The sequence below is a fragment of the Geotrypetes seraphini genome, chromosome 5 (assembly GCF_902459505.1).
Source record: "Geotrypetes seraphini chromosome 5, aGeoSer1.1, whole genome shotgun sequence".
Taxonomy (NCBI): domain Eukaryota; kingdom Metazoa; phylum Chordata; class Amphibia; order Gymnophiona; family Dermophiidae; genus Geotrypetes; species Geotrypetes seraphini.
The window spans coordinates 195886502-195901564 of NC_047088.1; the positions used below are offsets into that span (position 1 = coordinate 195886502).

Genomic DNA, 15063 nt, shown 5'->3' on the forward strand with positions numbered 1-15063 from the left:
GACAGAAAACAGAGAGTGGGTTTAAATAGTCAATATTCTCAGTGGAGAAGGGTAAATAGTGGGGTTCAATCAAAAATATATATAGTATAAAGAGAGATTAATCTTAATACTCCCCAAAATACCTCTCTTGTTAAACTCTCAGTTCTTCTTATATATGGAAACAGTGGTGAATGCTTTCTGATTAAACTTATCTCTGATGATTAAAACAGAGGTTAACCAGATATTATAAGGGGTAAGAGCCTCAGATCCCCATGTGTTGCATGTTAATTCTGCAACTACACTAGATAGGGAAATAACGTCATCGGCCCCACTCCCCCTCCTGCTTAGCAGTAAAATTTAAATTTTTAAATTTTCACAGTCTTATAGTTCTATAATTGCTGACTGATTTGTCTAGTCAAACAAAGAACTTAGCTTAAGCAGGGTGAAGTCAGGATACTGCAGGCGTGTTTATATGTCCTGCTGTTTTTGCTGGTCCAATTTCACCAACGTGTTGCTAGCGAGCGTTTCGCTATATCGCTGCGTCAGGATGATGGACTCCTGAAAAAACAACAAATGAGAAGAACACTTCCCTCTGTGTCCAACTTACTCAGCACTACAGTTAATGCTCAAACCGGCAAAGATGGCCATTGCCTTGAATTGCATCAGCTGGAAGGCGTGTGACATCACACAAATGGGAGGAGTAGAAAATAACAGCTGATTCTTTACTGCCAAGAGCTAGACTGGTGATGAATTCAAAACAGCAAAAAATGTTACTCATACAGTGGTGGCAACACAAGTTTAAAGTTAAATCTGCAAATCTTACAAAACACAAAAACAATCAATCAGAGAGGAATCAGTCAAAAACTCAATTCAAGGCAGTGGCCATCTTTGCCGATTTGAGCATTAACTGTAGTACCGATTAAGTTGGACACAGAGGGAAGTGTTCTTCTCATTCTTCTAGCTCTGACACTGATGTACTTTTGTTGTTTTTTCAGGAGTCCATCACCCTTATGCAGCGATACAGCGAAACGCTCGCTAGCAACACATTGGCAAAATTGGACCAGCAAAGACAGCAGGACAAATAAACACGCCTGCAGTATCCTGACTTCACCCTGCTTAAGCATAGAATCTGTTTTGCTACTTGGGATCTAGCTAGGTACTTGGGACCTGGGTTGACCACTGTTGGAAACAGGATACTGGGTTTGATGACCTTCGGTCTGTCCCAATATGGCAATTCTTATGTAGTTATCCCTCCTGCCACAGACAGTGAGGAAAGGGGGGCGGTCCGGGGGTGGGTGGCAGGAGGAAGTGGGCATCCCTCCTGCTGTCCAACCCTTGTCACTTGATACCCCTGGTGACCACCTTGCTCATGCTATTTAATCTTGCAGTGTTGAATATTGGAGCTAGACATCTAGTTAACTTTAAGATACCTCCCTTGAATGCCTTTGGATCTTCCCAACTTTGAGTGGATAACTTTTGGTCAGACATTTATTTGTCCAGTCACAGTTCATCAGACCAATACATTTCAAACATGGCCTTCAGCTGTTTAAAAACAATTTGTGAGGGGGAAGGGGGGAAATGACTGGGTGCAATTTACAAAAGGTGCAATTTGTGCAGTAATAGCATCTCTTATTGAGTTACTAAATTCAAATTACAGCATGTCTAGAAGGTGGGTTGCTAAAGCAAATAAATTAAGCATTTAAAAAAATCCTGGCTACCCAGCCCACTGAGTACACCGCTGCAGAAAAGGAAGAACAATCTGATTGACAAAAGTTTTTATTTTTGAAAAAGTCCTTCACCTTGTGATTTATCTTAGCAAACAGTCTAAATCAGTGGCCACCGACCTATTTTGCACTATGGACTGATTTCATGCAAGACAATTTTTCAACATACTGGGGGGGGGAAGAGATTCAAGTGCATAATATATAATTTAATTATCACATATAATGTAATATTATGCACTTTATTTCTATTATTATTACATTATAATATATACAATATATTAATACAAATCACCATAATGCAGAATTGGTGGGAACCCTGAGCTTGTTTCCCTGCAACTAAACAGTCCCATCTGGGAGTGATGGGAAACAGTGACATCTGAAGTGCGTTCCTTATGCCCAGTCTACTCCATATCCTCATTTTGGTTGCTGTCATTGCAGAAAACTCCTCTTCACAAAGATAGGATTTTGGAAATGGAATCAGGGTTTTCAGTGCTTTTTTGGTAATCTCAAGATATTCTGCCTTGACTTTAATTCAGAACATATGGAGATTTGAAGTTGTCTCAACATTCATTCCTACCAGAACACCTGGCCCTAATCACACATGCAGAACACAGATAACCCCTATGCAAATACAGGACCACAAATGAAACCCTAAGATGCCAGACTCTACATGCAGCACAACACTTGAGAAATAGAAAGAAATTAATTTGTTCCTGAACAGTGTAAAATATAGACAGCAGATATAAATTTGCAAAACTGACATTTTTCAATCACTAAATTGAAAATACAATCATTTTCCCTACCTTTGTTGTCTGATGATTTTATTTTTCTAATCATCTTTTCCCAATCTCTGGTTGCACTTCCTTCAGTCTGTGCTCTTGGCTGTGTCTCCAGGGCCTTCTTATCCATTTGTTGTTTTTCTCTCCTTTGTTTTCTGCTCTACATCCATCTTTCAAAATAGAACAAAACACAAGAAACCCCTTCTCATCAATACTGGGCAAGTTTCTCAAATAGTATCTTCATATAACATTTAAAGGCTTTTAAATATTTAAATATGCTCTTAAGCTCTTCAGCAAGGCGCCACAGCAGCAGTACAATGTCGCTGGAAAGGTGCTTGAATTTTAATCATAACACATTGGATGGAGCAAGGATACTTGCTTCTACTGGAGTGGCATATGTTATGGCTCTACAAAAGTTGTTTAACAGTAGACCACTTATCTGAAAAGATCAGTTCACAGCTCCAACACAGTCTGTGTTTCGCTACGCTACATCAGGAAGCCAGAAGGATGAGCTTTTTATATTGATTTTATTTGCAGTGTGCAGTGCCTGAGTCCTTTGGTCCACACACTTGATGTTGAAAAAAGACGCGTCTTTTTTTCAACATCAAGTGTGTGGACCAAAGGACTCAGGCACTGCACACTGCAAATAAAATCAATATAAAAAGCTCATCCTTCTGCCTTCCTGATGTAGCGTAGCGAAACATAGACTGTGTTGGAACCGTGAACTGACCTTTTCAGATAAGTGGTCTACTGTTAAACAACTTTTGTAGAGCCATAACATTTGCCACTCCAGTAGAAGCAAGTATCCTTGCTCCATCCAATGTGTTATGATTAAAATTCAAGCACCTTTCCAGCGACATTGTACCTCTGCTGTGGCGCCTTGCTGAAGAGCTTAAGAGCATATTTAAATATTTAAAAGCCTTTAAATGTTATATGAAGATACTATTTGAGAAACTTGCCCAGTATTGATGAGAAGGGGTTTCTTGTGTTTTGTTCTATTTTGAAAGTATTGCCCCCTCAAGTGGACTGTAATTTAAAATCCCCGGTCTGTTTGGATCAAACCTACATCCATTTTTGGCATTAGTTTTTAACATTCAACTTTCTTCTGTTTTTCTGCTTTCATCTCAAAAATTCATTTACATTTCCATGTCTTCCCTTCCCTTCTATACATGAATACCATTTCCTTCCTCTTTCTTCTTTCCTATTCCCATCTATCCATAAGAATCATTTCTTCTATTTCTCTCTCCTTCCCTCCCTGTGCACCATATTCTCACTCTTTCTCCCCTTCCCCTCCTTCCCTGTGTACCATCTCCTCCCTCTCTCTCCCCCTCCCATGGTTTGACATCTCTGTATTCTTCTTTCCCCCTTCTATGGTCTACTACTACTATTTATCATTTCTATAGTGCTGAAAGCATACACAACACTATACATTGGCATCGTTCTCCTCTCCTTCCCACAGTCTGGCATCTCTCTCCTCTCCCAAGTTCTGGCATCTCTCTCTCCTTCCCTCCCTCCCCCTTCCTGTGGTCAAACTTCTTCCCTGTCCCCTTCCCATGGCCTGGTATCTCTCTCCTTCCTACAGTCTGACATCTCTCTACCCTCCTTTCCTTCCCTCTTCCCCCCAGTTGTGGTCTGGCATCTCTCTGTCCTTTCCCTCCACCAGTCTAGAATCCCTCTATCCTCCTTCCCTGATCTTGCATCTCTCTTTCCTCCTTTCTCCTCCCCCCCAGTGGTCTGACATCTCACCTCTTTCTCTTCCCTCTTCTCCCCTACTTTGGCTTGGCATCTCTCTGTCCTTCCCCCTTCCCCCAATCTGGAATCTCTCTCTCCTTCCCTGGTTTTTCATCTCTCTCTCTCCTCATTTCCTGGTCTCACATCTCTCTCCTTCCCTGGTTTCACAGCTGTCTCCTCCTTCCTTCCCTCCTTCTCCCCCTCCCTATGGTCTGATATCTCTATCCTTCCCTTCTCCCCTTCCCATGGTCTGGTATCTCTCTCATCTCCTTCCCACAGTCTGGCATATCCCTGTTCCCTTGCATTCCCTCATCTGACATCTCTCTCTCCTTCCTTCTTCCTTCCAGTGGTCTGACATATCTCTCTCCCTCCTTCCATCACTCATTTCTGGAATCTGACATCACTCCCTTTCTTGAGTCATCTCTCCTCCCCCAGTGTAGCATTTCTCCCTCCCTTCCTCCTGCCCTCTGCAGTCCAACATCTCTCTTCCTCCTTTGTGGCCCCCCCTTACAGTCCAACATTTCTCTCTCCTTTCCACCAATCCAAAATTTCTTTTTCTCTGCCTCCTGCATGCTTTCTCTTCTCCTGTCCTCATTCCCTCCCCAACCAACATCTCTCCCTTTCCCTCCGTGAGTCCAACTTTTCACTCTGCCCTCTCCCCCTTCCCCTGAGTGTGACAGTTCAACTTCCCTCCTTTTTGCCCTGCTCTTCCAATATCTCTCCATCTCCATGAGTCCAACACTTTTTGCCTCCTGCACACTTTCTTTCTCTCCTTGCCCCTTCCTTCAAGTGTGGCATTTCTTCCTCCTTCCTGCTCCCCTGTCCATCTCTTCTTCTCTGTCTTTGTGTGCACTGTCTCTGCCCCATCTCTTTTCTATCCTGCCCCATGATCTACCTTCATTTGTGCCCCAAAGGATATCACCAGCAGCAACCAATCACATACACTACCCTGCCACTGGCACTAGTGTCTCTACTGTGAACCTATCTCTGATAAAATGAAACATGTCAGAGAGGATGGGCTGCAGTAGTGAAAAGATACCAGTGCCAGTAGTAGGGCAGCATATGCGATTGGCTGCTGCCAGTGATGCCTTTTGGACTGAAAATGAAGATAGGACCACCCCTGCTCCAGATAATGATCCCAACTTTGGGGAGGCCATCCCCCCCCTCCATTCTAACCCCTATGTTGCAAACTAATGTAAATAAAAAATTTAAAAATGTTATTCTTTCTTTTCTGCCTGGTTTGGCACAGCCCTTGGTCTGGTGGTTGGGGACCCCTGGCTGACTATACATTTTAGCTTACTCACTATAGAGCCAAATTGATATTTTATGTATGTTTTATGAAAGTTGATAAGTCCAAATATGAAAAATGTTTTCCTTTTGTAAAAGGCTATTTTAGGTTATGTACTATCTTTCACCTCTGTTAAGTTCAATCAATTTGTACCATTTTTTAGTCTTTGTAAACCGCATAGAACTTCATGGTCCTGCAGTATATAAACTGTTATTATTATTATTATTTATTATTATTAATACGAGGAGCCGCTGAAAAGTTCTCAGTCCCAATTAACAAAGATGGGTAGTCTCTCCATTGGCTGCTATTCACTTAGTCCAGTGATATTTCCACTTCTTTCATTCCATATTTTTCTGACAGAATGAAAAAAGTGGAAAATCGCTGGATTAAATGTATAGCTTTCAATGGAGACTGCCCCAACTTTTCTGGTTGCGCTGAGAACTTTTCAGTGGCCTGGTATATAATTATCATTTCATTTTCACCACAAATGCTGGGTTCTCTTTTAATGGAAGTATAGTAATGATGAATTTAATGCTTACAAATAAAGGTTTCATCAGCAGAGGAAAAGGGATTGCAGTGGTTTTCATTCACAAAGGTAAACAATTATTTTGTTTGTTTTCTAATATTGTGTTTGTGTGTGTGTGAGAGAGAGAGAGTCCATGAACTGTACTGTTTAGCCTGGTTATAAACTTGAAACTGATCCTCATCTTGTGAGTTCAATTACTTTAGAACTGGTGGGTGGGATAGACTGGAGAGGAAAGTAGCTTAAAAAAAACAACAAAAAACCAAACAACCTACCATGTTCAATGTAAGGACAGGCAGCTCTCCAAAGAATACAGGACAGACATCCACTGAAAGCAGAGGCTGAATTTCAGTCTACAGGGAATAATGAAATGTATATGTTGAAAGAATGAGATATGTGTCAGAAGTAATATGAATCTTTTTGGTTTTAATACTTTGAGCCCTAGTTCTAATTGAGTGAAGCTAGAAGAAAAAGAAATGTGCATGCGCAAAGCAGGCTACTGTTTGTTATTTGGCCCACTTTCCCTAAGCTGCAAGTCTGTTGCAGTAAGGTAGGGTAGGTTAAACTATTTGATTTTTTTTTTCTGAAGCAGAGAAGTCAGCATGTACAGTATCTGTTGTTAATGGAAGCAGAAGAGGCATCAGCAATTCCTTATCTCCAATAGAACAGAATTATCAGACTTAAGAAGTTTAGACACACCGATTTTATTTTTGTTGACACAGTCATTTGATATCTAAGAAACATCTGAAGGCACCGTGATATATGATGCAACTCGCTAGTCAGACTTTTAGCATCATCTTTGTCTGTTATGTACACATTTTGCAAGCATGATCAAAAATACACAAAATGATCCTCGAACCAACCATTTACAGTTATGATTTTAATAGTCATTTTGACAGGTGGTTTTTTTTTTTTTTTAAATGAAGTATGCATGTGAACCCCCACAAACTATGCTTTACTATATATGTTTACAGGAATTGTTATGATGTAAAGCAGGGCTGCCCAAGTCCGGTCCTCGAGATCTACTGGCAGGCCACATCATCAGGATATCCACAATGAATATTCATGAGAGAGATTTGCATACCAAGAAGGCAGTGCAGGCAAATCTTTCTCATGCACATTCATTGTGGATATCCTGAAAATCTGGCCTGCCAGTAGATCTCGAGGACCGGACTTGGGCAGCCCTGATGTAAACTATCATCTCCAGCAGAAAATGTATTACAAAATAGTTCTACAAGAAAATAAAACAATACAATTATTGGTTTTGCAGTTACAAAATTTTAAAATGATGTGGAAACAATAAACTTTTCATTTTAACATGTTTCCCTTCTTGCTTTATAAATATTTACTAAAAATATAGTTTCACATTTATGCATGAAGGTGTTTTAGATTTTTAGTGGCATTGGTACATTATTCAATAAAAGCATAATAGATTGTATGATGCACCTTTTATTATAGCTTTGTGAGGTAAGATTTCAGACCTGGAACAAAGCGTGGGCCAGAAATGGCAGAATCTGAAAATTTGCTCATCCAGATTAGAACAAAGGAACCCCAGGGGGAAAGGCTAGAGGGGGGTGTTGAAAAGTTCTCAGCCCAACCAAGAAGAGAATGATGCGGATATGGTTCAATCAATGATCTGAAACAATGTAAAAAAAAAAAAAAAAAAACTATCAAACCCATAGAATTTCGTTTCTGCAAATTGGCACCTTATGAAATAAGCTACAGTGACAAAATAACACTCAGAATTTAGGAAATTGGTTGGGTTGAGAGCTTTTCAGCACCCCCATCTGTCTTACGTTATAAATTTTCTGTTATTCTTTATATTCAAAATCCTTTTTTTTTTCAGAGTACTTGAAATGTCTACTGCAATTTTCCCAAACACAGAAAAACAGAACTTACATCTATAATAAACGTTTTGTGCTTCTTAAAGTTAACCTGTTCTAGGGCTCTTAGATTCTATTGTTTCTGAAACGCAGTACTAGAGATTAAAATTCAAAATCCATTTTCGTCAGAAAACCCGCTCCCTCTCGTCCTATTTCCCCCCCCCCCTCATACGTTTCAATTCAAACAACATTTAAAGAGGGCTAAGATAGATAGACACTGGGTTTGGCCATAAAGGATCATGTTGGCCTCCTTCTGAACCACTTAGGCGAGGTTTAAATTGCTGTGGAGGTTCTGCACGGCAGGGCATGGGAGATCTGTGAACTGGTTTGTGACTACTGGATTGTAATATTATGAGCTTCGGTTTCTGTTTCCTTTGGCTGCGATTTCTGGACGAATCCCAGCTGGCCCAGTCTTGCTCTGTAGTAGGAGGAACCGCTGTCTCGCGAAAGAGCGCACATTGTGTGATTGATGAACTCTTAATAGAACCCCACTGACTGCTCCGCTCCTAGCAATGACCGTAGCATTTTCACTTCTGCTAATTTATTGCAAACTTGCAGCGATTAAGTTGCTCTTCTTTCAAACATTTGGTACAATCTTAGTTTGCCAAGCCTATGTGGTGCATTCTTAGTCTAAACTCAGAAGTGTCCTGTATATGCACCTGTAATTCACATGATCCTGATTATTCACGTTTTGTTTCTTGTCCTTTGCTGGGGGGGGGACACATTTTTGTGCCTGCCTGCTTCGAGGATTGCTTTTGTTCCCCTTTTGGCATTGTAAAGGCTCCTATTTTTCCCCTAGTAAAATTCAACTTGCAGCATTCGCAGATGACATATAATAGGACACAGAGGGGAGGAAATTCAAATCTAATAGAAGAAAAAATGATTAGCTGCATTCAAACAACAGTTTCTGTTACCATTTGCAAACATTCGGATTATTTAGATCCGCGAGGTCCTCAAAGTCCATTAGGTCCGCGTTTTACCCCCTCCCCCTGTGTGAGAAGATTGGAGGCGCGAGTCTCATCTGCCCCAGTTAATCTAACATTGCATAAAGATGAATTTGTTTTCCTATAAATTACATCATATTTCGTCCCATATAATGGTAAATTCTCATATAAAGCTTTATTTTGGCCTCCAATTAACTTTGAATCTACGGATCTCTCACTATTCTCAATGCTTAGACGAAATCAAAAGGCAGAAAAAGAAAGTTGCATAGATTTAATTCCTACCATAGCATTTTTTTAATTTTTTTTTTACACTTTCCGTCGTCTGTCTTCTAAGTGCCGCTGTTTACAGGATAGCACAGTCTCTCTAAGCGTCCTTTAATTGTGTGGCAGCTGCTGTGCAAATTATCCGTTATTTATTTTCTCTCTAATCCCTCCTGCTATTTTATGTCCTGCTTTAAAATTTACCGAGCCCTTAAGCTTTGCGTTAAGCAGCTTGGTAAAAGAAACCCTGTCCAGAGTTATTCCAGTCCCACAACAACTCATCCAATTTCAACAAATGCACATGGATGGAAGGAAAAGTGAATCGTGGTCGGCCAGGAAACATGTATGAGGAGTACTCTTTTGTTAAAAAGGCATATAATACTCTCTGGCTCTCTCTTCTCTCTAGGAAACATTGAAAAAGACAAGGAATACAAAATAAAAGGCTTCAGCCTGCGCAGACTGAAATATTAAGAACTTGAGAATGTACATTATACAACAAAAATAGTTACCGATTCATTCCACAGGCCAATGAATATCGGCTTTCAACAATGCTTTCCCCACCCCTCAAACCCTGGTTCCGGCAACGTTTATTGTGTAGTTTGGCATCCAGTGCACCTCCGTGTTATTCCAGGAAGAACTTCCCAATGGCAGCCATTTCCATCAGAAGAAGACCACGTGACAAGAGCTCGGAAAAAAATGCACAGGGCTAATGAATAACAGTTCAGGTTTCATTAAAAGGCAACAGCTTACAGATATGCACACATAGTTGGAAAGTTCTCAGTTCAACCAATAAAGGAGGGACAGTCTGCATCCAGGGCTATATTAGTCCAGTGGTTTTCCACTATTTTCGTTCCGTTTGGAAAAAGGCGGAATGAAGAAAAAAAAAAATGGAAAATCGCTGGACGAAGTGGATGTAGGCCCTGGATGAAGAGCCTGCCCCTGCTTTGTTGGTTGGGCTGCGAACTCTTCTCCTAATCCTGTTGATTTATTGCATACCTGTTCTGATACAGAGATTCAAAGTCATAGGATAAGGAAACAGGAATTTATTGTAGCTTCAAGTATATCTTTCTTGTCTTGTAAGAAGATTTTTAAAAAAGTTTTTCTTCAGGTTTGTAGACTCTCATCTTTGTGTCATTTTTTTGTCTGAAAATATGGATGCCTTAAAAATAAATGCCGAATGTATTATTTATAACAGTTAAAATTTTGTACATGACTAGCAATAGCTACGATTTATTTTGTTCATGATAGTTTACATAATGTATACGTTGTTTAGCTGTCTATGAAGCAGCCTATAGACATTTCCAAGCAACAATTAAATGTGTTAAGATATGACTACCAAGAGCTAGTTAAATTGAGTCCCTTCCCAACCCTATACAAGCTCACATCCCCATTTTTTAAATTCGATTATTAATATAAGACAAAGTCCTAATCAAGGAGTTTTGGTTCCCCGAGATTTAATCTATAATTAATGGAGGAGGGAGGGGATTTTTGGAAAAACGAGGCCCTTGGAGGGAACAGGACAATGGTCCCTATTCCTTTACCGCTTTTTTCATTATCAAAGGAGTGTGTACAAAATGATTGCTGCTTTAAGAAATCATTAAAAAAAATAATGGCAGTCTTTAACAGAGTTTTCATTACTATTCCAAAGAGGCTTTTATTTGTAAAATTTTCCACACCAATGTGCTGTGACTAATTTAGACTTTAAAAATACATATATGAACTTTCACTATTACTATTACTTTGTGCTTTATTTTATGGTGAATATTAAAGGTATGCATTACAGCCTTCCTATACTATATCACCTGATTACTGGGTTTTCCATTTAAGTTAGCACGGTTGAGAGCGCTAAACTCGTGTTCAGATGGAGTTCAATTTATGTTGAACGTGAAAGGGTGTGCTTGTGATTTATGGACTTTGAAATGCTTCACCAGAAGGAGAGATGGATAAGCCATCACCAGCGGATGGCTGTTTGCAACCAACTTCCTTTCTTCTCCATCTCCCCCCCCCCCACACACACACACACATCTTCTCCTCCCACTAGTCAGAACAAACGATTAAAGTGTTCCTGATTTTTCAGCATTAGGTTCTAAAAGAGCTGACTGCCTATGTTACCGTAGAAGAGATTAAATAGGTTTGTATCCCTATCGATGCCAAATTCTGTGGGCTTTGGAGCCAATCAATGACTCAATAACAGAAGAATTTCCTTTACTGTTGCCACTAAAAGCCCTATGTGCTAAGGGGTAGGAGATTCTTTGATGTTGGTGCCCAAAAAGTTCTCAGCCCAACCAACAAAGTAGGGGCAGTCTCCATCAAGGGCTATACACTTAGACCAAAGATTTTCCACATTTTTCTGATAGAATGAAAAAAGTGGAAAATCACTGGACTAAGAGATAAATTCTTTAATTGGCACCTAAAATTAGGCGCCTATGTTAATTAGCAATATTGGAGGTGCCTAATGCCTCTATAGGCATGGCTATTCCCGGAGGTGGTCTTAGGCATCTGTAGGCACCTCCAGAGGTGTGATTCATGATCAAAGAAAGGCACCAGAAATATAGGCCTGGAAAACCCTGGCCTATATTTTCAGTACCTATCTTTGCTGGAGGCACTAACTGGCACTGTGATGTGATTGGCTGCTATTTTTAAAGCAGTCACCACCAACAGTATCAGTTACAGAATCCGGGCCTAAGTGTATAGCCCTGGATGGATACTGCCCCAGCTTTGTTTGTTGGACTGAGAACTTCTCTTTTTAGGGAGGGGGGGCTCTTACTTATCTTTTGTATATCATTGGTGTCCTGTTTGCAATATTTAGAAATAAAGTCATTTTCTTTTCTTTTTTTAATCTTCTTTTAATAGAAATTTGTTCATAAATTACATTAAGTTATTTTCTGGACTGAGTGAGCTTTTCATGAGGGACATACTAGGTTTACCTAAGCCTTAAACAGCACAGGAAAACACTGGATAGCGCTGAATCGTATAGTGCAACACTGACTATGAAAAACCCTGATATCTTGGAAGAAAAGTGCTGAATAAATCAAAGCTATCCTTAATGAAAATGTGCAAGTGTTTCTAAATAGGCTGAAGCGTTACCAAGAAAACGATGCCATTTTTTCCACTGATTTGGCTGTATAATTCGTTATGCACTTGTATAACATTAGGTTTTCATAACTCAGTCAGATCCTGATGTTTTCCCTTCTTATTTGGGCATGATTTGTTAAGGCTATCTCCCTATTATGTGTTTTTGGGAAGAAAGCTTTGTAAATAAAGTCCATAGTTTGTTAAAGTCAAGATTTTAAGTAATAGAAAACAACTACAGATCCAGTGGGTATGTTAAGGACTGAAGTAGTTTATTGGATTAAATTGATACAGAACAGCAAGTATGTTATGTGTTTGGGATCAAGTAAAAATGAACATCAAAGGGATATCATTTTTGTTTCTTATGGTTAGCATAAGTTTATAGAAACATGAAAATAAATATCTTTAGCTAAAGTATATTATGAAGAGATATTTTGGATTCTTAGGGAAACGAACAAAGCTTTGTTTCACCTGAATATAGAGGATCGAATATCCCCAGAGGGATTCATTCCATCTCAGCATGTAGGAGTTTTGTTAGTTTGCCAGACCAAACAGTGATGCGTAGGATGACTGTCATGAAACCTTATCTGAATGTTAAAACCAGTCTTCTCTTAGTTTCGATAAAAATATAATGCTGCTCATAAAACTTAGGGGTTTACAGTATGGATCGATTCTAATGAATGAGCAAAAGAGTACAGTCAGAAATAATTAAAATACGAGATTTTTAAAAATGAACACTAGTAAGAGATTTCTGATTTTTTTTTTTTTACTATTCAATCTGGTAGTTTCAGCAGAAAAAAATGCATGCAATGTATCAGAATATTACAAGAGATTAATGTCTAATTGTCATTTCATTAGTTCTGAGGTGTTCGTTTCTTTTCTCATTTGTGAACATTTTGATTGTCAATTCTGTTTTAATATTTCAATTGGAAATAAACTTGGGAATTAAAAGTTTAAGAAAGTATACAGATCGTCTTTTTAAATAGTAATAATTATGAGAACATAAGTAACAAAGAAGACAAAAACAATGACGTAGGAATTCATATGGTAATTATATTAAAGGATGTGATTTACAATTCCTCCCAGTTTTGTAGTCGAAGTTTTTATTCTTCCAAGATGGAATTCGATAAAAATAGCTTAATAAAAGAATTTGTGCTATGTATACATATATATATTTATATATTCAATATATTCCAATTTTTCTGACGTCTTTGTATGTAGTAGATTTGCAGAAACAAAATAGCCAGTGATCTGCTTGCAGTTTTGCATTATTGAAACAGATACACTTCAACAGATAGAGATGTTTTATTCTAATATTTGATCAGGAAGTACCAGACAAGTAGAAATTAAACTTTTTTCGAAATGTGTAACCACTACTGTGTAATGCCACATTTTGAATACTCCATTAATGATTTACAATGTGCTGTCTTAATTAACCCTTACATAAACTACAAACACCAGCCACTGTTACAACTGTTCAAATACTACTTTCTCAACTATTTCAGACCGAGTATACTAAATAGGTGAAAATGTAGCCGCCAAGGACCTGAATTAATTTTCCCAAGTAATGCTGAATAAATTCTACAAATAGTCACATAAATACATTAAGACAAGGATAAATAAATGAATGGTACAAAATGTCTTGCTTAAAATAATAAATACATATCATTTAGTTCAATGCAATTCGTACAATACTGAAGAATTAATAAATTACCTTTTCTGAAATAAGCATATATGCAGGCAAGATCCCATCGCTCACAATCGGTCTAAAACACCTCAGCATGACGCGCTGCTAAAACTAATTGATCTATAAGACTTACCTTCAAGTACATCATTAACAGATTATAGTCCCTTGGTTTGCAGTATATTGCACTGTCATGCTTAAAACAGCTATGAGAAGATCCTTTTCATTGACTTACATGAGTCGCGAAAAAGAATGGAGCTGTTGGGGGGGAAAAACATTCCACTAATACTGTTGGCACTCTTAGAATAAAGCAACACAGAACGTCAGAAAAAGTGAGGTAATTAAATGTGAATGAGTACATTTTGCTTTTTATTCCCCATCCAAACACTAGTCCAACTACAGATGCGTTAGTTTGGGTGCTTCCTGAATCCTTCCCTGAGAGGTGTGATGAGAAGTCAGATCCGTGTATGTAGGATGAGGGTCACAAGGTCCATGGTGATGGTTGCCTGGGATCTGGGCAGCACAGCTGTAGTCCACACTAGCGGATGAAGGATGAGATAGATGGCCGAGGTTGAACATTGGGCCAGAAGCTGGCATCGAGTCAACAAAGTTCCCTCCAACATAGACAGGGCTGCCCTGCAAATTGGGATTGGCAAAACCACCGTTACTTTGCATGCCGTGATGGTCATACTCAGCCCCCGGGTATCTTTTTTGCTGGGGTAAGCAGCTGCTGAGAGGTGCTGTGTAAGCAGCCAAACCGTACATGTTTTGCTGCGATTTGGCAAATGATGTTGGGGAGGGAGCATCATAGCTAAGACTATTTACAGTTGGAAGTTGACTCGAATATCCTACGTGATTCGGGCCGCTTAGCGGTGGACTTCTGTCAGGGGATTGGCCTACAGGAGAGTGCATGATTCCTTTAGCTTTCTGATCTTTTTTGTACTTCATTCTTCTGTTCTGAAACCAGATCTTTATTTGACGCTCGGTCAGGTTCAGAAGATTGGCCATTTCAACTCTGCGAGGTCGACAGAGATAACGGTTGAAATGAAATTCCTTCTCCAGCTCGACCAGCTGTGCACTGGTATAGGCAGTGCGGACTCTCTTGGAGGCAGGACCAGGGGGACTCTTTTCATCACAGTTGTCTCCTAAAGTGAAATAAAAATAAAGAATCGCTAATTTAATGCAATTAGGCTTT

The 15063-nt window shown here is 39.3% G+C and overlaps 1 protein-coding gene across 6 annotated transcripts in view; it reads right to left on the reverse strand.

Moving 5' to 3' along the window:
- Positions 1-7151: 7151 nt before the first annotated feature.
- Positions 7152-15063, reverse strand: part of HOXD3 (homeobox D3) — a 103212-nt gene continuing 95300 nt past the window's right edge. For 5 of the 6 annotated variants that reach the window (XM_033946911.1, XM_033946913.1, XM_033946909.1 and 2 more), the window contains one exon: positions 7152-15013. In XM_033946911.1, coding sequence (XP_033802802.1) covers positions 14265-15013 — 749 coding nt within the window. In that variant the 3' untranslated portion in view covers positions 7152-14264. The remainder of the gene's footprint in view (positions 15014-15063) is intronic. The other variant, XR_004539672.1, reaches the window with a different exon arrangement.